The sequence below is a fragment of the Solenopsis invicta genome, chromosome 5 (assembly GCF_016802725.1).
Source record: "Solenopsis invicta isolate M01_SB chromosome 5, UNIL_Sinv_3.0, whole genome shotgun sequence".
NCBI classification, from domain to species: domain Eukaryota; kingdom Metazoa; phylum Arthropoda; class Insecta; order Hymenoptera; family Formicidae; genus Solenopsis; species Solenopsis invicta.
This window is the reverse complement of record NC_052668.1, coordinates 25890876-25918420: the sequence shown is the minus strand read 5'-3', so window position 1 is coordinate 25918420 and position 27545 is coordinate 25890876. Positions and strand designations below refer to the sequence as shown.

Sequence of the window (27545 nt, the reverse complement as noted above, 5' to 3'; positions counted from 1 at the left end):
GGTCAATTTTACTTAACCACAAATGCAATTTATTAATTTTCATATAAAATTTAGTTGATTAAGTTAACCGAAGGTTGTGAAACTAATCCTTATTATTAATGCTAAGTATGAGATTGATCCTAGATTCAAATTCTTGTCACCCCTGCTTTAACTTTTCTGTCGCTAATAATACAGTTTAATTATGTATAATAATTTTAATTATAAGTTTTTTTCATTTTTTTAACTGGTTTGTATCATATAATAAATTTAATGTTTTTGAAACAGCTATAGTTATTTTTGCAAGCAATTATTTAAATGAAAAAGAAGAATAATCTTGTATATATAAATGATTAAAACATATTACCAAAATTAATAGATTTCCTGTTTATAAACTGTGTAATAATTAAATAAAATAAATAAAACAACTTTTTTAGTAAAAAAAACTAATTGTAAGACCAAAAGTACAAAAATGTAAACAATAGTAAAAAAATCTTTTAAAATAGATTTTATTTATATTTTATTTATATATCAAGCTTCACTAGCAATACTTATTGATAGAACAAACTTATACATGCATCTACTCTCTAAATTTTTTAGAGTGGAATTTCATCTAAAAGAGTGGAATTCCACTCTAAAAGTGTGAAAATCCTGCCACTCTTTATCAAGACTGACAGGATTTTCACACTTTTAGAGCGGGATTCGACTCCAAAGATTTTAGAGAGTACAATTTAATGTAGTAATTTGCGCTTTTTTTATATTAATCGTACCTGCTGTTTTATCATTTTTAAATTTTACAATAAATAAGTTGTAGAAAGTAATTAACAAATACAAATTGTAATATTTGCACTTACTCGTATACATTTCTCTGATGTGTCTAACCTTTAGCGCGATCCATGGCGAATCAAATAATGATTCATCAAACTCATTTCGCTTATTCAACTGTTCGATCAATTTATTTATCGTTTTAAATCTATAACAGAGCACATAGACGACAACGTCGAAAACGAAGCTGTTGATCAAGGACTGAGCTAATATGTGGAAGTACAGAAAGACGGTCAAGTAACTATACTCTGTATTTGTAAAGTAATAATAAAGAACGTGCATGATCAAAGCTAAAGGATACCAAGCAAACGTCGTTAGAATTGCTAGCGCTACCGCGTTTTTTACAGGCTGATCATTAACTGATGTTTGCCACCTGGTCTTCTCGTCGAGTTCCTTCATTTTGTGCATCAGTTCTGGCCACTTCTCGTACTGTCTGATTCCATGATAAACGTTGTAATACGCTGATACGTGGAACGTCACGACGTACAAAATGTATACAAACTCGAATATGTTGGTCTCAAGAATGAAAACACTACCATAAGTAAAAAGATGACTCGTGATTAATACCGCGTTAGTGGTACACGCGATCAGATAGACAATTTGTTTTATTATTGTCATAGCCTTGGAACAATTTCGCGGACGTGCAACACCAGCACCCAGGAGCCACGAAGTGTAGGTTATTGGACGTAAGATATATTCTATTGACGACGTGTTGTTCACTTCGGACGTTGTTCTTGTCCTCCATTATCACCTCGTATCTTGTTAATTGATACGTTTCGATAAGTACTACTGTTGATTATATTAAAACTTTACGTGAATATTTTGGAAAAGAAATTGTGAAGTTGCTCCGAAAGCAAAACACTCTGATCACCGTGTATATCAGAAATTTTTCAAGTAGACTGAAAACGACGTAACGACGTAACGTTCTGCAACATAAAATTGCATACTAACTGCTCTTGATAAATATAACGCAGTTGTTGTTATAAAATAAAGGTATTTACTGAGATCATTTGTTAAGTTAGAAATATACAATGTACAAATAGAAGTAAAGAGTTGCTAATAGTTTATGGTATAAGATGATTAAAGAGATTAAAATGTTTGTTCCTACATATACATACGTACATACATACATACTTACACATACGTACATATATACATATTTATGTATGTACACATCGTAGGTACAATTATAATACATATTGTAGAACGGACGTTAGATAAGTATTGATCGGTATAATTAGAGGAGTAATGAGAATAATTATAAAAGTAATTACTAGATAAATACAATAAAATATCCATTTTAATTAAAGTTAAAGTTTTACAGCTAAATGTATATTTATATTATTAATATCATTTAATAATAACTTTTAACATATACAAAGTGACAGTTATAATATCTTGAAAGAAACTGAAAGTCATTATTTTAACAACATATGTCAAGTTCAAAGTCGGCAAAGGGTTCACTATTCGATATTTTTACTCATATACAAAATTTCTTTCCTACATTTAAGTTTAATATTTTCAATATAATTTTTCAAATTTTTGTCAGTGATACTTTTACAGTTAAAAAGAAAAGGCAAAACGTGTTTTTAGAATATATATTTGATTATTCTTTGCATTGCATTTTTGTTAATAATTAGTTTAATAGTTGCATATTAATAATTTTATATTAGTTTTTATTGAATAATTTAGTACCGTCTCATATTAAAATGCTTCTTTATTTAAAATCTTGTTAAAACAAACAGAAAATGATTTAAAGGGAATGCCGGATTCCATTATAATTTTCACTTTTTATTTTAAATTATTTTGATACTAATTTATTACAGTTCTTTAATTACCAAATTTGATTTGTATTTACCGCTCTTTGTGCTATTGCTTTGTTTTCTTTCTGTTTCAATCTATACGTCAAAGATACAGAGTTGGTATCAGTCAGGAAAAACCAGTGACAATCAGAGAATATTGAAAAAGTCTAAAAATTTTAATATTAGGTAAAATTAAATCACTGTAAACCAATTCTATATTTTTAAATGTAATTTTTGTAATGTTAAGACATCTCAATTGTTAGTGTTACGTCTTCGCACATTGGACAAAGTTCTTTATTTATACTTTTTTAAATTATTAAGTTTATTTTTAAAAATTTTTTTAGGAAACAATGTAAATACTTTTCACGATTTTTTAATTTTACAGTAAACAAATTGTAGAAAGTAAATAACAGATATAATTAAAAAAAAGCCATATCTTGACTTTGTAAATGTAAGATGTAGTTTCATGTACATTAATGCTGTTTCATAAATTACTGACAACAAAGTTATAAAAAAATTATAACAAAATATTTACAAAATGCTTATTAATTATGCATTTTTGAAACCCGTTATCTATTATAAATAAATTTATTGTAAATAACGTTTTAGTTTTACTTTGCATACTAATGGAATAGATAAGTGCTCCTCTCAAAAATAAAAATACTTTTTTGTCGTATTAATGTTTTTAAAATGCATTAAGACCACAACTAAAAGTTTATTTTATATTATTGTTATTCATATATTAAAAATAATTGCATTTTGTAATTAATAAACAATTTAATATATCTTCTTTGCTTTCATTAAATGATCTTTGGATTCAGTCAAAAAATTTTTTCAAAATGTAATCTGAAAAATCGGAAAAAATTGTGGAATGTTTCTTCTTCTTCTGCTAACAGCCCTGAAAAAATTACAAATGTTTTATTATCAAATTTGTACAACAATTTTTAAACATTTATTTCTTTTGATTATCAAATTTTAATATTTAGAAAAATTAGTATTCTTACATCAATACAAATTTAATGTAAAATGTTGTAGCGTTACTGAAACTCAAAATATTTTAAATAAACGTTCTACTACGCTTCTTTTTTCGGGTCGTTGATAGAATTGAATGGAAATTACTAGATAAGTGATGATCATCCCAACAAACTGAAAAATTAATTTTAATTAATTACTTTAAGAACCATTTTACCTACATAGCAATTAAAAAGATACTATTTTTACGTAAATTAAGCATGTAAATAAATGATATACTCACACCACTGAACAAAGCATTGTTTATTTCAAAAAAATCGCAAGCCGTAAATGCTACTTGAGAATGTTGCAGTTGAATTGAAAAATCATTGATCTCTTTCATGACACAGTCACGGTCCAAGTTTCTGCGCGAAAAATTTTCTGAGGCGATGTAATTCACATTGTGACCACTGCTAGAAATTTGTTTGCGGCCCGAGCCTTCAAATAAGGGATAAGTCTCTAAACTTGATTGATTTCTCGTCCCGTTTAGTTTACCAAGATTCACAGGTTTGCAATTAAATACAACTTCATATACAGATCTTCCAATCTTGGCGGATTCTTGACGCGCAAGCGTGCAAATCCAACACATTAGACCAAATTGCATGACATGCAATATCCAAATGATGTTATTTATCAGTATATACGGATAGTTTTTTTCCACAATACATATATAGATTATGTTTAGTACAGCCACAACCATGACAAAACAATTCATCGAACACAGCAGAAGATAAAGGCCGTATAAATCGTTTACCATGCTGATCACGTGGCAAATACCTACATAAGAGAATTTATGTTTCCATAGGATCGCAATTTCTTCATATTAGACTTTCTTAAATTACTTCTGCAGCAATATAGATTTACTCTATTGAGTTACAGTACAAAATACAACATTGGTACTTACCCGTATATAATTCTCTGATGCATCTTATTTTCAACGTGACCCATGATGGATCAGATGATGATTCGTTCAACTGTGCGATCAATTTATTTATCGTTTTCAATCTATAATAGAGCGTATAAACTACAACGTCAAAGACAAAGCTATTGATTAAGGACTGGGCTATTACGTAGCTTAGCAAAAAAGAGGACACGTTAATATTCTTAGGATTTGTAAAGTAATAATAAAGAACGTGTATGATCAGAGCTAAAGGACACCAAATAAACGTTGTTAAAATCGCTAGAGCTTCCATGTTTCTTACAGGTCGGTCATTGATAGTTATTTGCCTTTTGAACTTCTGATCAAGTTCCTTTATTCTGTCCATCAGCTCTGGCCACTTCTCGTAGTGTCTGATCCCATGGTAAATGTTGTAATACGCCGATACGTGAAATATCACGATATTCATGATGTGTATGAAATCGAATATATCGTTCTCGAGAGAGAAGACGCTACCTAAATTAGAATATTCCTTCGCGACGTATACCATGTTAGCAGTACACGCGATCAGATGAACAATACGTATTATTATCATTATATCTTTGGAATATTTTCTTGGACGCGCAACACCAGCACCCAGAAGCCACGAAGTGTACGTTATAGGACGTAAAGTGTATTCTATCGACGGCGTGTTGTTCACTCGCACATTGTTTTTTTCCTCCATTATTATCTTGTATCTTGCTAATCGACGCGTTTTACAAGTACAATTGTTGTTTATATTGAAACTCCACGCGACACAGAATCTTTTGAAAATAATGTAGTGAAGTTTTACTGGAAAGGAAGCACTTAGGTAAGTCCGTACATCGTGAATTTTTCAATTAGAATGAAGAACGACGTACTTTCACAACATGTTGTATCAGTTGTCCTTGATAAATGTAACGCGTTTTTACAAATGTAATGTGTTTTAGTAAATTAAACGCATTAATTAGTGAGATAATTCATTAAGTTAGAACTGCAAACGTTCAAATGCAAATAAAGAGAGATAGTGATTAATGATATAAGAAGGTTGAAAAAATTAAAAAATGTTAAGAAACTACCAAAACACTACCATAAGTAAAAAGATTACTCGCGATTATTACTGCGTGAGTGGTACACGCGATCAGATGGACAATTTGTTTTATTATTGTCATAACCTTGGATTAATTTCGCGGACGTGCAACACCAACTCCCAGGAGCCACGAAGTGTACGTTATTGGACGTAAGGTGTATTTTAGCGACGACGTGTTGTTCACTCCTACGTTGTTCTTGTCCTCCATTATTACCTCGTATATTGTTAATTGATACGTTTTACAAGTACGACTGTTGATTATACTAAAGCTCCGTAGCAAATATTTTTGAAAAGAAATTGTGTATTTCCGAAAGCGAAATACTTTGGTAACTTAACTGCTTACATCGTGAATTTTACAAGTACAATGAAGACCGACGAACTTCTACAACATTAAATTGCATACTAGCTGCTGATGATAAGTATAACGCAGTTGTGAATTAAATTCATGTACTGAAACTATTTATTAAGTTAGAAATATAAACGTACATATGTAATTAAAGAGAGATAATATTCTATGGTATGATATGATTAAGACAATTAGAAAAGTTTGTACGTATATATGCATACATATATGCATACATACTTACACGTACGCACATATATATTTATGTATATACTTAACGTAGATATAATTATTATACGTATTGTAAAATGTATATGACCGTTAGATAATTATTGATCGATATAATTACATGGGCAGTAGAATAATTACGAGATTAATTACTGGGAAAATATGAATATCCACTTTAATGAAAGTTAAAGGTTTATAGCTAAATTTATATTATTAATGTTATTTAATAGTATCTTTTAACAAGTGACAGCTATAATCTCCTGAAAGAAACTTACCGTCATTATTCTAACATGTGTCAAGTTTAAGATCAGCATAGTAGAGTTCACTATTCGATATTTTTAATCACATACGAAATTTCTTTGCTACATTTAAGTTAAAATTTTTGAAATATTTGTTTAAATTTTTGTAAGTGGTTACAATTAAAAAAAATGTTAAACGGGTGTTTAGACTATATGTTCGACTATTGCTTATTCTAAAATTGCATTTTTGTTAACAATTAGTTTAATAGTTACTTATTCATAATTTTATATTAGTTTTTATTGAGTAATTTAGTATCGTTTCACATAAGAACGCTTCTTTGTTTAAAAGATTGTGCAAACAGATAGAAAGTGATTTAAAGAGAATGTTGAAATATTTCATTATAACTTTTACTTTTTACCTTAAATTATTGTATTATTAATTTGTATTATTATAGCTCTTTAATTAACAAGTTTGATTTGTATTTACCGCCCTTCAAGCTACTGCTTCGCTTTCTTTCTATTTCAATCTATACGTCCAAAATACAAAGTTGGTAACAGTCAGGAAAAACTACGGACAATCAAAGAGAATTCAGAAAGTCTGAAAATTTTAACCTAAGCCAAAATTAAATACTGTAAACCAATTCTATATTTTCAAATGTATTTATTTTACTATTAAGTCATCTTGATTGTTAGTATTATGTCTTCATATACTGGTCAAAGTATTCTATTATTACGACTTATACTTCTTTTATTATTAAATATAATTTTTATATTTACTTAATAAAACATTGTAAATACTTTTTACGACTATTGCATTTTACAGTGCAGAAGTAGTAAAAAGTATGTAAAGAACAGATATAATTAAAAAGAAAGCTTGACTTTGCAAAAGTAAGATAAAGTTTCCCGTACATTAATATTGTTTCATAAATCACTGACAAGGAAGTTATAAAAAATAATAACAATATATTAACAAAACGCTTTAGAAATTATGCATTTTTGGAACACGTTATCTATTACAATAAATTTATTGTAAATAACGTTTTAGCTTTGTTTTGCATACAAATAGAAGAGATAAGTGCTTCTCTCAAAAATAAAATAAAGTTTTTGTTTTCTAAATGTTTTAAAAATGCATTGAAGACTAAAAGTTTATTTATTATTATTATTATTCATATATTTAAAATACTGTGTTTATAATTAATAAAGAATTTAATATTTCTCCTTTGTTTTTATTAAATGCTTTTTGGATTCAGTCAGAAAATTTGTTTCAAAATGTGACCTAAAAAATCGGGAAAAATTGGAGAATGTTTTTTTTTCTTTACCAACATTCCTAACCAATATTACAAACTCTTTAATATCTAATCTTGACAACAATTTTAAAACTTTTATTTCTTTTGATTATCAAATTTCCATATTTATAAAAATTTAATGCAAGATATTAATTTAACATTAATTTAACATTAATTCATTGCAAAAAAATTTAGCGTTACTAAACCTCAAACAGTTTTAAATAAACGTTCTACAACGTTTCTTTTTCCGGGTTGCTGATAGAATTGAATGAAAATTACTAGATAAGTGACGATCATCCCAACAAACTGAAAAATTAACGTTATTAAATTATTTCAAGAATTATTTTACTTACATAGCAATTAGAATGGTACTAATTTTACGTAAATTAAATATGTAAACAGATTATATACTTACACTACTGAAGAGAGTATTGTTTATTTCAAAAAAATCGCAAGCCGTAAATGCTATTCGAGACTGTTGCAGTTGAATCGAAAAATCATTGATCTCTTTCATGACACAGTCACTGTCCAAGTTTCTGCGCGAAAGATTTTCGAAGACGCCATAATTCAGATTGTGACCACTGCTAGAAATTTGTTTGCGCCCCGAGCCTTCAAATGGGGGATAAATCTCAAAACTTGATTGATTTTTTGTCCCGTTTATCTTATCAAGATTCACAGGTTTGCAATGAAATACAATTTCATATACACTTCTTCCGATTTTGTCGGATTCTTGACGCGTGATCGTGCAAATCCAGCATATCAGACCAAATTGCATGGCATGCAGTATCCAAGCGATATTATTCATCACTATATACAAATAGTTTTTCTCCACAACACACATATAGATTATATGTAGTAGATCCACAACCGTGACAAAACAGTTCATCGAACAAAGCAGAAGATGAAGGCCATGAATATCGTTTACCATGCTGACCAGGTGGCAAATACCTTCATAAAAGAATTTATGTTTCTATAAGATCGCAATTTATTCATAGATTTTCTTAAATTACATCTACAGCACTATAGATTTGCTGTATCAAATTACAATACGAAATACAATATTCGCACTTACCTGTATACAATTCTCTGATGTGTCTAATCTTTAACGTGATCCATGATGGATCAGAGAATGATTCGTTCAACTGTGCGATCAATTTATTTATCGTTTTCAATCTACAATAGAGCGTATAAACTACAACGTCAAAGACGAAGCTATTGATTAAGGACTGGGCTACCACGTAGCACATCAAAAAGGCGGTTACGTTAATACTCTCAGAATTTGTAAAATAATAATAAAGGACTTGTATGATCATAGCTAAAGGACACCAAGCAAGCGTCGTTAAAATTGCTAGCGCTTCCATGTTTTTTACAGGACGGTCATTAATGGTTGTTTGCTTTCTGATCTTTTGATCGAGCTCCTTCATTGTGTCCATCAGCTCTGGCCACTTCTCGTAGTGTCTGATTCCATGGTAAACGTTGTAATACGCCGATATATGGAATATCACGATGTTCGCGATATGTATGAAGTCGAATATGTTGCTCTCAAAAGTATTAGCAAAAGTATCAAGATCTTTTGTGATGAATACCATGTTAACGGTACACGCGATCAGATAAACAATACGTATTATTATCATTATATCTTTAGAATATTTTCTCGGACGTGGCACACCAGCACCCAGAAGCCACGAAGTGTACGTTATAGGACGTAAGGTGTATTCTATCGACGGCGCGTTGTTCACTTGCACATTGTTTTTTTCCTCCATCACCTTGTATCTTGCTAATCGACGTGTTTTACAATTACGACTGCTGATGATATTGAAACTCCTCGCGACACAGAATATTTTGAAAAAAATGTTGTGAAATTTTACTGGAAGAGAAACACTTAGATAAGAGCGTACATTGTGAATTTTCCAATTAGAATGAAGGACGACGTACTTTTACAACATGGTATATCAGTTGTCCTTGATATATGCAACGCTGTTTTAGTAAATTAAATGCAATAATTAGTGAGATAATTTATTAAGTTAAAATTGCTAACGTTCAAATGCAAATAAAGAGAGACATTGATTAATATTATAAGAAGGTTAAGAAAATTAATAAATGTTAAGCATGTATGTTAAAAGATTAAAAAGCATATACGTATGATTATAATACATATACTATAAGATGTTTGAGACCATTAAGTTGATTAGATATTGATTGGAATAATAACGGGAATAATAAAATCTCATAAAGAAACTGTCTTCTTATTAATACTAGGTGCGAGATTGATCCTAGATTCAAATTCTGGTCAGCTCTACTTTAATTCTTGTGTTGCTAATAATACAGTTTAATTATGTATAATAATTACAATTATAAATTTGTAATTTTTTTTGGCTTCTATTTTGTAATAAATTTAATGTCTTTGATATAGCTATAGTTAGATATCTTTAATCTCAAAGAAATTATTTGAGCACAAAAGAAGAATAATCTTGTATATATAAATGACTTTTACGTTTTAAAACATATTATCAAAATTAATAGATTTTTTGTTCATAAATTCTATAATAATTAAATAGAATAAATAAAACTTTTTCAGTTTTAAAACTAAAACCAAATGTATAAAAGTGTAAACAACAGTATAACGTTTTTTAAAATATGCTCTTATTTAAATATCTTTACAATTAGCAATATTTATAGATAGAACAAACTTATACATGTATCTACAAATTTAACGTAGCCATTTGCGCTTGTTTATATTAATGGTCCCTGCTGTGTTATAATTTTTAAATTACACAGTGAATGAGTTGTAGAAAGTAATTAATAAATACAGTTAGAAAGTAAAAATTCTATCTTGATTTAAAAAAATAAGACAAATTTATATACATTAATGATGTGTTATAAATCACTCAAAAGATTATAAAGAAATTATAAAAAAACATAAAAAAAATACCTTAGTAAAGAATTTGATGCTGCTAAATCTCAAAATATTTTCAATAAAGAAATATTTACAATAAAATACAGCAAAATGTAATACTATCACAAATGTCAAGTAATTAATTGTTAATGGCTTAATAAAAGTAACTGCGGTTGTTAGTGCGTAGAAATAATAACAATTTTATTAACTTTACATACAAAAGCGAAGTACGTTTCGACTGAATTTCGAATCATCCTTAGCTATCAACCTCTCTTTCTTGCACAGTGTTACATGAGTTCTCTAATACGGCTCCCTAGCCGGGCAATTCACCAATCTAAAGATCAGGATTATTTTCAGATAGTTGATACACCAGTAAACCATTTCCCTTGTTAGTAGATTAATTAACGGTTACTGTGTTAAACATTTAATATTGAGTTTAAGAAGCGAACTAAAAATATCTCACCTCCCAACCGCAGAATCACTCATCTTAACGAGTCCGCATGTTGTCAACTAACATTATTTCGCTTAACTAAGAATTAATTTAAATAAAGCTCGTACAACAATAGTTCGCGCCAGTAACTTGTTAGTTGAGAGGACTAAACTGTAATGAACATGCTCAGCAAATCGACCTAAACGATAACTCAATCTACCATTGTTTTTTTCTGCAACATTGTCAGAAACATTAAAACATTTCTACTAAGAAGGTTAATCCCCTCGGTCTCCAAATTTTTTTAAGAGAGCTAAATATCCAATATGTAGGAATCCGGTATCCGATTGTAAATTTAAACTGTTGCTCTGCAGTTTGATGAAAAGGAAATCAATCTTTTGCTGAAAAATCTTTTAACATCAAGAATCTCAGCATTATCCCAATTGAAGTCATGCTTGTAATGCATCCTATGCTCGGAAATTAACGAGTGATTGCTTGTTTCTTTTCGGATGTTATTTTTATGTTTAGAAATTCTTTTTTTAAGTAATCGGCAAGTCTCTCCAAAATAGGACGTTTTACAATCCTTACATAAAATTTTGTATATAACATTCTTCTTTTTATTGTTCGGTAGAACACCTTTTACTCTTATGAATCCATTAACAGCTAATTATTTTTCAATACACGTTCTACAACGTTTTTATTTTCGTGTGGTTGATAGAATTGAATGAAGATTATTAAATAAGTGATGATTGTCCCGACAAACTGGAAAACAAGTTTGCTTCATTTAATTAATTCAAAAACTATTATTTACATTGTAATTCAAAAAGTACTAATTTTACATAAATTATAGGTAAATAAATTATATACTCACACCACTAAACAGAGTATTGTTGATTTCAAAGAAATCGCAAGCCGTAAATGCCACTCGATACAGTTGCAATTGAATGGAAAAATCATTGATTTCTTTCCTGACATAGTCGCGGTCCGAGTTTCTGCGCGAGAGATTTTCCAAGACGACGTAATTGTGATCTCCTCTAGAATTCTGCTTGCTGTCCGACTCTTCAAATGGCAAACGCATCTCAAAACTTGATTGATTCCACGCCCCGTATATCTTATCAAAATTCACATATTTGCAATTAAATACAATTTCATATACAGATCTTCCAATTTTGTTGGATTCTTGACGCGTGAGCGTGCAAATCCAGCACATCAAACCAAATTGTGCAACATGCAATATCCAGTCTATATTAATTGTCAATATATTCGAATACTTTTCCTCCACATCACCTGTGTAGATTGTGAATAGTCCAATCACAACCGTGACAAAGTACTTCACCGAACAAAGCAGGAGATAAAGGCCGTAAATGTCGTTTACCATGCTAACTAGTTGACAAATACCTTTATAACAGAATTAATGTTTTTATGACATCGCAATTTTTTCATAGATTTTCTTAAATTACCTCTCCAGCAATATAGATTACACAGGGCGCCGTTTTTGAATTTCTTTTCTGTTATTAGAATAAAATTTATCATTTTTTAAGTATTTCTGCGCGTTGAACACGAATCTGGTGAGCAAATTGCTCTATCACGTCAGATCTATGAGAAATGCGAGGTTAAAGGTGTCAAAAATGATCTTTTTTGCCTCACCATTTTATAGAGCAATTTGCTTATGAAATTCATGTTTAGCGTGTAAAAATACGTAGGAAAAGATATATTTTATTCAAACAACAAAACCACGTCGCTCAGTGTTATTTACTCTTTCGAATTACAGTTCAAAAAATAATATTTGTACTTACCCGTATACAATTCTCTGATGCGTCTAATCTTTAGCGCGATCCAACGCGGATCATGTAATAATTCGTTCAACTCATTTCGTTCGTTGAACTGTCTGATCAATTTACTTATCGTTTTGAATCTATGATAGATCACATAGACGACAACGTCAAAGACAAAACTGCTAATTAAAGCCTGGGCCGCCATGTAATAATACAGAATTTCGGACACGTAAATGTTCTCTGGATTTGTAAAGTAATAATAAAAGACGTGTGCGATTATAACTAACGGACACCAAGCGAACGTTGTTAAAATCGCTAGCGCTTGCAAGTTTTTTACAGGCCGGTCATTGATGGTTGTTCGCAGTCTGATCTTCTGATCAAGCTCTTTGATTCTGTCCATCAGCTCTGGCCACTTCTTGTACTGTCTGATCCCATGATAAACGTTGTAATATGCCGGTACATGGAACGTCACGATGTTCATAAAATATAGAAACTCGAATATGTCGCTCTTAAGAGCGAAGACATTAAAAAAAGTATAAACCTCTTTCGTGACTAATACCATGTAAACGGTACATACGATGAGATAAATAATACGATTTATTATCGTCGTAGTCTTGGAATAATTTCGCGGACGTGCAACACCAGCACCCAGGAACCACGAAGTGTACGATATTGTACTCTATAGACGGCGTATTGTTCACTCGTACATTATTCTTTTCCTCCATTATCATCTCGTATCTTGCTAATTAACGCGATTTAAAAGTACAGTTATTGATTATATTGAAACTCCACGCGGTACAGAATATTTTAGAAAAAATGTAGTTCTTTAGAAAAGAAAAAGTTCTTTTAGAAGCGACTCACATTTAGATACTTATTAGCATTAGGTTTCTAGAAAACACTCAAATAAGCGTGCACATTGTGAATTCTTCAAATAGAATGAAGTATGACGTATTTCTGCAACATTAAATTGCCCATTAAGTTGCCCTTGATACAACGCTGTTTTAGTAAATTAAATGCGTTATTTAGTAATAGCGAGATAATTTATTAAGTTAAAAATGCAAATATTTGAATGCAAACAAGGAGAAATAATGATTAATGATATAAGAGAATTAAGAAGATTAAAAAGTATATGCATATGTTATTCTGATATTGATCAGAATAATAACGGAATAATTGAATTTCATGAAGTAACAACCACATTATTGTTAGTGTGAGAACGAACGGGTTCGGGATTCAAATTCCGGTCAGCTGTGCTTTACTTTTTTGTCACTTATAATTTAACTATATACATTAAGTATAGTTATAAGTTTTAATTTTTTTAATTGGCTAATATTATATAATAAATTATTTGGGTAAATAAGTTTTTTTTCATGAATATGTATAGCCTCTGTCAACATGATAACTGCATATACATATATTAAAGGTGTCCGTTTCAACCCAATTTTGATCATTTTTAAACTCCCTTTTTTAATGTTCAATAGTGTATAAGCCAGTTAAGAAGATTGAGAGAGTAAAATTTATTTTAATTATAAATGGTTGTGTGTATGTTGAACTATTTCATTACATAAAATTATTTTTTTTTAACTTTGTAAAAATTTAAACGTTTAAATTATTTTGTTACAACCATTACGTCTACTAACATTTTTTACATAAATTTACAACTATTTTCACATTTTTCTCCTTACAGAAAACATTACCAACTTACAGTTTTTCTTGTGCAACGATGTACATTAATGAAATATAAATTTAGTAAGAATGAAATACTACTATAATTTTTTTTGTAATATTTAAATGTATATTATTAAAAGTGCTAAGATTAATTTTTTTAATAAAGGCTAATATACGTGTCTTAAATTAAAATATATATTGTTCAAAAATAGACTTTTAAACATTATAACTATAGTCACCAGCTATGTCATCAAGACACCAAAAATACAATGCCTATATTTTAACATTGGTCTATGTTAAAACTTCTCTATAGAATCTTATAAATACATACAGAGCAAAATGAAGCTTAAAGAGAAAGCCGACATCGAATGCTAATGGTATTAAACTATTTTGTTTTTATTTTCCTAATTATTGGTGTAATTCGTTTGCCACGTTTCAAGATGTGGTTAATATTATTATTTTTTTGTTTTAATCTAAGAGTCAAATATAGTTACAAATATTTTATTATCAAATTTTGACAACAATTTTATAAAATTTATTTCTTTTCGGGCTTAGTGTTTAGTTGACTAGATACCCGCTCTAAAAAGTAGGAAGATCCTAGGTTCTCGATCCTTGGTTGAGATGTTATTTTTCGCAACAAATTCTTTACAGTTTTTTATGGAGAGAAAAAGTTCTCTCTCACATTTAGATTCTTGTTAAAAACAATATTATTAAATTGATGTTCAATTTAATATCATGATATTTTAACTTAGAACTGTGTTTTAAGACCAAAAAGTTATTCGGCGTGAAGTTTCACGAACTTAAAAATCTAAAAACACATAATAAATATCAACACTAAAATCTAGTTATAACTTATAAAGTTCTTTGTTAAATATTTGTATTTTTCAATATGGATTGATTATCTATTTAATGGTTCTCTATTTAATGTGATTTATTTCTTTCAGTTATCAAATTTCAATATTTATAATATAATCATTAGCGTCAATATGTAATGCAAATTTAATACAAAAAGATTTGGTGATCCAGAACCTTAAAATAATTTCATTAAATGATCTAATACGTTTTTATCTAGATATTCGGGTCGTTGATAGAATTGAATATAGATTATTGAATAAGTGATGATCATTCCGACAAACTGAAAAATAAATTCATTTTATTTTATTACTTTAGGAACTATTATTTACATTGCAGTTTGAAAGGTACACATTTTACGTACATTGTAATGAAGTAAATAAATACTCACATGACGACTCGACAGAGCATTGTCTATTTCAAAAAAATCGCAAGCCGTAAACGCTACTCAATACTGTTGCAGTTGAATCGAAAAATCATTAATTTCGTTTTTGATACAGTCGCGATCCAAATTACTGCGCAAGAGATTTTCCAAGACCTCGTAGTTCAGATTGTGACTGCAGGTCCAATTAAAATTTTGCTCGTTGTCCAAGTCTTTAAATGGCAAACGTATCTCTAAATTTGAATGATTCCTCGCCCTGTTTATCTTGTCAAGATTTACAGGTTTGCAATAAAGTACAATTTCATGTACAGATCTTCCGATCTTGTCGGATTCTTGACGCGTGAGAGTGCAAATCCAACACATTAGACCAAATTGTGTGGCATGCAGTATCCAAACGATATTATGTATCAATATGTATGTGTAATTTTTTTCCACAACGTTTAAGTAAATTGTGAAAAGTATAGTCACAACCGTGACGAAGCAGTTCACTGAACAAAGCAGAAGATGAAGGCCATGAATATCGTTTACCATGCTGACCAGGTGACAAATACCTACATAACAAAATTTACGTCTATATGACATCGCAATTTTTTCATAAATTTTCTTAAATTACATTCCAGCAATATAAATGTACTATCAAATTATAGTACAAATTGTAATATTCGCACTTACTTGTATACATTTCTCTGATGCGTCTAATTTTTAGCGCCATCCATGGCGGATCAAATAATGATTCATTCAATTCATTCCGCTTATTCAACTGATCGATCAATTTATTTACCGTTTTAAATCTACAATAGAGCACATAGACGACAACGTCGAAAACGAAGCTGTTGATCAAGGACTGACCTACCATGTAGAAGTACAGAAGGACGGACACGTAAATCTGCTCTGGCTTTGTAAAGTAATAATACAGAACATATACGATCAGGGTTAAAGGACACCAAGCGAACGTCGTTAGAATCGCTAGCGCTTCCACGTATTTTATAGGCTCGTCATTAATAGGTGTTTGCTTCCTGATTTTCTGATCAAGTTCATTTATTTTGTCCATCAGTTCTGGCCACTTTTCGTATTGTCTGATTCCATGATAAATGTTGTAACACGCTAATACGTGGAACGTCACGATGTTCAAAAGGTATAAAAATTCAAATATGTTGCTCTCAAGGGCGAAAACGCTACCATAAATAAAAACATCTCTCGCGACTATTACCACGTTAGTGGTACACACGATTACAAAGAAAATTTGTTTTATTGTCGTTATAGCTTTGGAATAATTTCTCAGACGTGCAACACCAGCACCCAAGAGCCACGAAATGTTTGTTAGTGGATGTAAGATGTACTCTATCGACGGCGTATTATTTACAAGCATATTGTTTTTTTTCTCCATTATTACCTCGTATCTTGTTAATTGATGCGTTTCACAAATACGATTGTTGATTATACTGAATGGCTCCACGTGATACAGAATATTTTGAAAAAAAAATTGTGAAATTTTATCGAAAGCGAAACATTCAGATAACCGCGTACATCATGAATTTTTCAAGTAGACTGAAGAACGACGTACTTCTGTTAAATTGCATACTAGCTGTTCTTGATAAGAATAACGCAGTTGTAGATTAAATGTAATTGCTGAAACTATTTATTAGATTAGTAATATAAGCGTATAAACGCAATTAAAGAGAGATAATAGTCTATGGTATAATGTGATTAAGAAGATTAAAAGTATTTGTACGTATATATACATACATTCTTACACATACGTACATGTATATAAATAACGCAGGTATAATTATAATACATATTGTAGAATGTTTGCGGCCGTTAGATGAGTTATTGATCGGTATAATTACAAGAGTAGTGAGAATAATTACAAGAATAGGTACTTAAAGAGAAATACAATAAAATGTTCACGTTAATTAAATTTAAAGTTTTAAAGCTAAATGTACGTACATTTATATTATTAAATAGTAACTTTAATAGTAACTTTTAATGAATAGTAGATTTAAATAGTAGATTTAATAGTAACTTTTAATGAATAACAAGCGACAGCTAAAATCTCCTGAACGAAATTCAAAGTCAAGATACTAACAACATATACGTACATGTCAAGTTCAAGATCAGCAAAGTGGAGTTCACTCTCTGATTTTTTTGCTCACATACAAAATTTTTTGCTATATTTAAGTTAATATCTTTAACATATTTTTTTACATTATTGTAAGTGGTACTTTTACAATTATAAAAAAAGTAAAAACGGGTGTTCAGATTATATTTCTTCTTTGCTTTTATTAAGTTCTTCTTTTCGATTTTAATCAGAAAATTTTTTCAAAATGTGACCAAGAAAATCGAAAAAAATTGGCGAATGTTTTTTTCTCTTTTGCTAACAGCTCTGAATAGTTACAAACATTCCATTATCAAATTTTGAAAAGAAGTTTAAGACATTTATTTTTTTTGTCTAATCTTCTTTTGACTAAAAAGTTTCAAAGTTTAAAAATGTTATTATTTTTGTCAATATGTAATGCAAATTTAACGTAAAAAAAGAATTTGGTGCTGATAAATCTCAAAATATGTATAATAAATACAATAAAAAAACACCGAAATGTATTACTCTCAAAATTGTCAATTAATTATCTATTAATAAGCTAATAAAGTAACCGCGTTTGTTAGTGCGTAAAAATAATAACAATTTTATAAACTTTACATACAAAAGCGCAGTACGTTTTGACTTAATTTTGAGTTATCAATTTCTTTTTCTTGCACAGTGTTACATGAGTACTCTAATGCGGGATACTTCCTAGCCGAGCAATCCACCAGTTTTTAAATCGGGATAAATTTCAGCTGGTTTATACGCCAGTGAACCATTTTCCTTGTTGGTAGATTAATTAACGGTCACTGCGTTAAACATTTAATATTGAGTTTAAGAAGCTTACTAAAAACATCCCATTTCCCTACCGCAGAATCACTCACCCTAACGAGTCCGCACATTGTCAACTAACATTATTTCACTTAATTAAGATTTAATTTAAGCAAAGCTTATTTCGCTTAACTAAGAATTAATTTAAACACAGCTTATGCAACAATAATTCACGCTAGTAACTCGTTAATTCAAAAGACCAAACTATAATGTGCACGCAGAGCAAACTGGTCGAAACGGTAAGAGCTAATCTATCATTATTTTCATCTGTACATTGTCAGAAACATTAAACTACACCGACTAAAAAGATTATAACGCTCGGTCTTTAAACTTATTTAAGAGAGCTAAATGTCCAATATACAAGAAATTTGGTGTCCGTCTGTAAATTTAAACTGTTGCTCTGCAGTTTGATGAAAAGCATTTCGGAAATCAATTTTTTGCTGAGAAACCTTTCAATATCAACAATCTCAGCATTATCCTAATTGGAGTCATGGTTGTAATGCATCCTATGCTCGGAAATTACCGAGTGATTGCTTTTCTGTTTTCGAATGTCATTTTTATGTTCAGAAATTCTAGTTTTAAGTAATTGGCAAGTCTGTCCAACATAGGATGCATCACAATCGTTACATAAAATTTTGCATTCTCCTTTTTATTGTTCGGTAGTATATCTTTTATTTTTATTAGTCAATTAACAGTTAATTATTTTTCAGTAAACATTCTACTATTTACGTTCTCGTCTAGATTTTTGGGTCGTTGATACAATTGAATGAAGATTATTAAATAAGTGATGATCGTCCCGACAAACTGAAAAATAAATTCACTTTATTTTATTACTTCCAGAACTTTTATTTACATTGTAATTCAAAAGATAATAATTTTACATAAATTAAGTATGTAAATAGATTATATACTCACACCACTGAAGAGAGCATTATTTATTTCAAAGTAATCGCAAGCCGTAAATGCTACTCGAGACTGTTGTAGTTGAACTAAAAAATCATTGATTTCTTTCCTGACACAGTCGCGATCCAAGTTTCTGCGCGAGAGATTTTCGAAGACGCTATAATTCAGATTGTGACCACTGCTAGAATTTTGCTCGCTGTCCGAGTCCTCAAATGGCGGATATATCTCTAAACTTGATTGAATTTTTGTCTCGTTTATCTTACCAAGATTCATAAATTTGCGATTAAATATAATTTCATATATAGATCTTCCGATTTTGTCAGATTCTTGATGCGCGAGTGTGCAAATCCGACACATCAAACCAAATTGTCCAAATTTTATTATACAAAAGATACAATTTATCAATGTATACGGGTAGTTTTTCGCCAAAACTTCTTCGTAGATTATGAACAATGTACACGTAACCGCGACAAAGCAATTCATTGAATGAAAGAGAAGATAAAGGCCGTAAATGTCGTTTATCATACTGACCAGATGACAAATACCTTCAAAATAGAATTTACGTCTCAATATCATTGCAATTCCTTCATAGATAATTTTAACTTATTTTTCCAGCAATATGTATTTACTCTATCAAATTGCTGTACAAAATACAACTTTTGCACTTACCCGTATGCAATTCTCTGATGCGTCTAACCTTTAGTGTGATCCATGACGGATCGGATAGTGATTTGTTCAACTGCCCAATCAATTTATTTATCGTTTTAAATCTATAATAGATTACATAGACGATAATATTGAAGACGAAGTTGCTTATGAAGAACGGGACTTCCACGAAAATATTCAGGATTGCAGACACGTAACTAATCTCTGAATTTGTAAAGTAATAATAAAGAACGTATACGATCAGAGCTAAAGGACACCAAACGAGCGTCGTTAGAATTGCTAGTATTACCAAGTTTTTTACTGGTCTGTCATTGATGGGTATTTGTTTCCTGATCTTCTGATCAAGTTCATTTATTTTGTCCATCAGTTCTGGCCACTTTCCGTACTGCTTGATCCCATCATAAGCGCTGTAATACGCCAATACGTAGAACGTCACGATGGCCAAGATGTATACTAATTCAGATATGCTGCTTCCAGTAGCGAATTCATTATTAAATTTAACGAATCTTATCGCATAGTATATCTGGTGAACGATATAGACAACCAGATAAACAACACGTTTTATTATCATTATAGCCTTGGAAGAATTTCTCGGACGTGCAATACCAACTCCCAGGAGCCACGAAGTATACGTTATTGGACGTAAGATGTATTCTATCGATGGCGTGTTGGTCACTTGCACGTTGTTTTTTTCCTCCATTGTCACCTCGTATCGACGCGTTTTACAAATACGATTGTTGATTATATTGAAAAATCTTGCGATACGGAATATTTTTTACGAAAAATATAGTAAAGTTTTACTGGAAGCAAAACACTCACATAATCGTGCACATCGCGAATTTTTCAAGTAGAATGAAAACCGACTTCAGCAACATTAAGTTTTATACTAGCAGCTCTCGACGAGTATTATGCAGTTGTAAATTGAATGCATTTACTGAGATTATTTATTAAGTTCGAAATGTCAACAAACAAACGCAAGTAGGGATAGATAATAGTCTATGGTAAAAGATAGTTAGAAAGATTAAAAAAATATGTACATACACATACATACATACATGCATACATACTTATACATATGCACATATATATTTTTGTATTATATTGTTACACTTGGCGAGACAAACACACGCGACACACGCAAGAAGAGAATTAGATGCTCGACACAGAATGACTTGACACTCTTTTGCAAAGGCAACTCCGAACTTTATTAATAACTCTCTTTACAATAAGAAAGATCGCAGAGTCAAAGCAAACGTCCACCGTTCCGCGTCACGTCAAAACCAAACCCGTTTGGAGGGAACGATCTTCTCTTGTCGCACTCTTCGATCGCCTTGCGCGAATCGATAATAACCGCTTCCACAGGTCGGGCACGCAACAATAAATAGATAATGTAGGAAAGATTATAATACATATTGTAGAGTGTTTATGGTTGTTTAGTAACTATTGATCGGAATAATTAGGTGTAGTTACTTAAAAATAGATACAATAAAACATCCACGTTAACCCTTAAACACGTAAATGGGTCTGAGAGATATGAGAGACCCCATATGAAGTTTTGAACGCTTACTATGTGAAGACGGAATGAGATAGGAGGTTCGGACCAAGACGTAGAAAAAGTTTGAAATCTCCTCTTTTGATTGATATGGTTGATCAACTTTTTTGGTTAACTAGAATTTGAACAGCACGGCAGCAAAGTTTTGTTAGGGTTAATGCGACCCATATAGTGTGTAAGTGAAACTTTTTTTGTGAATATTTTACATAAAAAAGCTGGACAAAATACATTCGAACAAGTCGGTTTGCAAATGTTACTTGCATATACTTTGTTTAAAGTTGGAATACTATAAAATGCTGTAGAAAAGGGAGTTTTTCCGAAATATATCATGAAACACATCAATTTTCAATTTTAGACATGATTTAATCAAAAATACCTCGTATTCACCTTGTTACATAAGTATATTTTTTAATAGAAATGACAATGATATAATTTTTTTTTAAAGTAAGAATCTTTAGCTTTAAAACGCCGTATTTGAAAGTCCTTAAATGTTTTTTGTTGCAAAGATATGATTTTTTGAAGGAAAAGTGAATTTTTTGACCAATTTCTCATTTTTGTTTAATGGTTTTTCTTTTATAACTTCACAATGAATTATTTTTTGAAGATGCCGATTGTGCAGTCACACTCCTGAGATTTGGAACTTTTGTTTAAAAAAAAATCGTAGAAAAATATTGATTGTAATCAAAGATATAGCTTCTCAAAATTGAAAAAGTTTCCCAGACCCGAAAATGTGTTTCCGTATTTTACAGGATCGGTGTGTTTAAGGGTTAAATAAAGTTAAAGTTTTAAAGCTAAACGCATATTTATATTATTAATTTTATTTAATAGTATCTTTTAACGAAGAACAAGAGACAGATAAAATCTCCTGAGAGAAACTCAAGTCCTAACAACATATGTCAAATTCAAGATCAACAAAGGGATTCATTATTCTGTATCATTACTCACATACAAAATTTCTTGGCTACATTTAATTAATATGTTTCACATATTTTTCTAAATTCTTGTAAGTGGTAACGTTTTACAATTAAAAAAAAATGAAACTGTTTTAGACTATATACTCGTATTCGATTATTTCTTATTCTCAAATTGCCTTTTTGTTAATAATTAAATTAATAGTTGAGTGTTTATAATTTTATATTAGTTTTTATTGAATAATATAGTATTGTCTCACATTAAAACCCTTCTTTGTTTAAAATCTTGTGAAAACAGATAGAAAGTGATTTAAAGAGAGTGTCAAAATATTCCGTTATAACTTTTACCTTATATCTTAAATTATTTTGTTATTAATTTATTACAGCTTTCTTATTAGTTTGATTCGTATTTGCCGTCCTTTGAGCTATTGCTTTGCTTTCTTTCTGTTTCAATTTATACATTAAAAATACAGAGTTGGTAACAGCCAGGAAGAACTACGGACAATCAAAGAAAATTCAGAAAGACTGAAAATTTTAACCTGAGATACAATTAAATCACTGTAAACCAATTCTAAATTTTCAAATATATTTTTTTTACCATTAAAGCATCTTGATTGTTAGTATTTTGTTTTCATATACCGGTTAAAGTTCTCTTATCATTACGATTTATACTTTTTTAATCATTATAAATAATTTTTCTAATTATTTTATGAAACATTGTAAATACTTTTTACGACTTTTGCATTTTACAGTGAACGAGAAGTAGAAAATAAATAACAGTTATATTTAAAGAGAAAGCTATATCTTGACTTTGCAAAAGTAAATAGTTTCACATACTTTAATGTTGTGTCACAAATCAGTAACAACGATGTTATAAAAAAATTATAACAATATATTTACAAAATGCTTTAGTAATTATGCATTTTTGGAACACGTTATCTACTATAAATAAATTTATTGTTAATAACGTTTTAGTTTTGTTTTGCATACAAATAGAAGAGAGAAGTGCTTCTCTCAAAAATAAAATAAAATTTTTGTTTTGTAAATGTTTTAAAAATGCATTAAAGACTAAATGTTTGTTCTGTATTATCACTATTCGTATATTTAAAATACATGTGTTTATAATTAATAAAAATTTTAATAATATTCCTTTGTTTTTATTAAATGTTCCTTTTTAGATTCAGTCGGAAATTTTTTTTCAAAATATGACCTGGAAAATCGGGAAAAATTGGAGAATGTATTTTCCTCTTTCGCTAACATCCCCGAAAAAAACTACAAACATTTTATTATCAAATCTTGACATCAATTTTAACACATTTATTTTTTTTTCATGATCAAATTTTAAAACTTAGCAAACTTTAACGCAAAAAATTTAACGTTACTGAACAAATCAAAATAGTTTAAAAAAAACGTTCTACTACGTTTCTTTGTTCGGGTCGTTGATAGAATTGAATAAATATTACTAAATAAGTGATGATTGTCCCGACAAACTGAAAAACAAGTTTAGTTCATTTTATTATTTTGAGAACTATTATTTACATTGTAATTTAAAGAGTACTAATTTTACATAAATTAAGTCTGTAAACAAATACTCACACCACCAAAAAGAGCATTGTTGATTTCAAAGAATTCGCAAGCCGTAAATGCTACTCGAGACTGTTGCAGTTGAACCGAAAAATCGTTGATCTCTTTTCTGACACAATCCAAATTTCTGAACGAGAAATTTTCCAAGACAATGTAATTCACATTGTGACCACTGCTAGAAATTTGTTTGCTGCCCAAGTTTTCAAATGGCGGATACATCTCTAAACTTGATTGATTTCTCGTCCCGTTTATCTTATCAAGCTTCACAGATTTGCAATGAAATACAATTTCATATACACTTCTTCCGATTTTGTCGGATTCTTGACGCGTGATCGTGCAAATCCAGCACATCACACCAAATTGCATGGCATGCAGCATCCAAGCGATATTATTCATTACTATATACAAATAGTTTTTCTCCACAACACACATATAGATTACGTGTAGTAGACCCACAACTGTGACAAAACAGTTCATCGAACAAAGCAGAAGATGAAGGCCATGAATATCGTTTACCATGCTGATCAGGTGGCAAATACCTTCATAAAAGAATTTATGTTTCTATAAGATCGCAATTTATTCATAGATTTTCTTAAATTACATCTACAGCACCAAGCGAGCGTCGTTAAAATTGTTAGCGCTTCCATGTTTTTTACAGGATGGTCATTAATGGTTGTTTGCTTTCTGATCTTCTGATCGAGCTCCTTCATTGTGTCCATCAGCTCTGGCCACTTCTCGTAGTGTCTGATTCCATGGTAAACGTTGTAATACGCCGATACGTGGAATATCACAATGTTCACGATGTGTATGAAGTCAAATATGTCGCTCTCAAAGGTATTACGAAAAGTATCAAGATCTTTTGTGACGAATACCATGTTAACGGTACACGCAATCAGATGAACAATACGTATTATTATCATTATACCTTTAGAATATTTTCTCGGACGTGGCACACCAGCACCCAGAAGCCACGAAATGTACGTTATAGGACGTAAGGTGTATTCTATCGACAGTGCGTTGTTCACTCGCACATTGTTTTTTTCCTCCATTATCACCTTGTATCTTGCTAATTGTTTTACAATTACGACTGCTGATGATGTTGAAACTTCTCGCGATACAGAATATTTTGATAAAAATGTAGTGAAATTTTACTGGGAGAGAAACACTTAGATAAGAGCGTACATTGTGAATTTTTCAATTAGAATGAAGAACGACGTACTTTTACAACATGGCATATCAGTTGTCCTTGATATATGTAACGCTGTTTTAGTAAATTAAATGCAATAATTAGTGAGATAATTTATTAAGTTAAAATTGCTAACGTTCAAATGCAAATAAAGAGAGACATTGATTAATATTATAAGAAGGTTAAGAAAATTAATAAATGTTATGAATATATGTTAAAAGATTAAAAAGCATATACATATGTATGATTATAATACATATACTATAAGATGTTTGAGACCATTAAGTTGATTAGATATTGATTAGAATAATAACGGGAATAATGAAATCTCATAAAAAAACTGTCTTCTTATTAATGCTAGGTATGAGACTGATCCTAGATTCAAATTCTGGTCAGCTCTACTTTAATTCTTGTGTTGCTAATAATACAGTTTAATTATGTATAATGATTACAATTATAAATTTGTAATTTTTATTTGGCTTCTATTTTGTAATAAATTTCTTTGATATAGCTATAGTTAGATATCTTTGATCTCATAGAAATTATTTGAGCACAAAAGAAGAATAATCTTGTACATATAAATGACTTTTACGTTTTAAAACATATTATTAAAATTAATAGATTTTTGTTTATATTCTATAATAATTAAATAGAATAAATAAAACTTTTTCAGTTTTAAAACTAAGACTAAATGTATAAAAGTGTAAACAACAGTATAACGTTTTTTTAAAATATGCTCTTATTTAAATATCTTTACAATTAGCAATACTTATAGATAGAACAAACTTATACATGTATCTACAAATTTAACGTAGCCATTTGCGCTTGTTTATATTAATGGTCCCTGCTGTGTTATAATTTTTAAATTACACAGTGAATGAGTTGTAGAAAGTAATTAATAAATACAGTTAGAAAGTAAAAATTCTATCTTGATTTAAAAAAATAAGACAAATTCATATACATTAATGATGTGTTATAAATCACTCAAAAGGTTATAAAGAAATTATAAAAAAACATAAAAAAAATACCTTAGTAAAGAATTTGATGCTGCTAAATCTCAAAATATTTTCAATAAAGAAATATTTACAATAAAATACAGCAAAATGTAATACTATCACAAATGTCAAATAATTAATTGTTAATGGCTTAATAAAAGTAACTGCGGTTGTTAGTGCGTAGAAATAATAACAATTTTATTAACTTTACATACAAAAGCGAAGTACGTTTCGACTGAATTTCGAATCATCCTTAGCTATCAACCTCTCTTTCTTGCACAGTGTTACATGAGTTCTCTAATACGGCTCCCTAGCCGGGCAATTCACCAGTCTAAAGATCAGGATTATTTTCAGATAGTTGGTACACCAGTAAACCATTTCCCTTGTTAGTAGATTAATTAACGGTTACTGTGTTAAACATTTAATATTGAGTTTAAGAAGCGAACTAAAAATATCTCACCTCCCAACCGCAGAATCACTCATCTTAACGAGTTCGCGCCAGTAACTTGTTAGTTGAGAGGACTAAACTGTAATGAACATGCTCAGCAAATCGACCTAAACGATAACTCAATCTACCATTGTTTTTTTCTGCAACATTGTCAGAAACATTAAAACATTTCTACTAAGAAGGTTAATCCCCTCGGTCTCCAAATTTTTTTAAGAGAGCTAAATATCCAATATGTAGGAATTCGGTATCCGATTGTAAATTTAAACTGTTGCTTTGCAGTTTGATGAAAAGCATTTCGGAAATCAATCTTTTGCTGAGAAATCTTTTAACATCAAGAATCTCAGCATTATCCCAATTGAAGTCATGCTTGTAATGCATCCTATGCTCGGAAATTAACGAGTGATTGCTTGTTTCTTTTCGGATGTTATTTTTATGTTTAGAAATTCTTTTTTTAAGTTATCGGCAAGTCTCTCCAAAATAGGACGTTTTACATCCTTACGTAATCCTTACATAAAATTTTGTATATAACATTCTTCATTTTATTGTTCAATAGAACACCTTTTACTCTTATGAATTCATTAATAGCTAATTATTTTTCAATACACGTTCTACAACGTTTTTATTTTGTGGTTGATAGAATTGAATGAAGATTATTAAATAAGTGATGATTGTCCCGACAAACTGGAAAACAAGT

The 27545-nt window shown here is 30.0% G+C and overlaps 2 protein-coding genes across 3 annotated transcripts in view; one reads left to right on the top strand and one right to left on the bottom strand.

Moving 5' to 3' along the window:
• Positions 1–27545, top strand: part of LOC105195292 — a 264833-nt gene that overhangs the window by 146528 nt on the left and 90760 nt on the right. The window lies entirely within an intron of this gene.
• On the bottom strand, positions 18414–21736 carry LOC120357952. The gene is made up of 3 exons (XM_039450078.1): positions 20179–21736; positions 19522–20054; positions 18414–19410 (listed from the first exon to the last, which is right to left on the bottom strand). The coding sequence occupies exons 1-3, from the start codon at positions 20873–20875 to the stop codon at positions 19306–19308; spliced, it is 1335 nt and encodes a 444-aa protein (XP_039306012.1). The 5' UTR covers positions 20876–21736; the 3' UTR covers positions 18414–19305.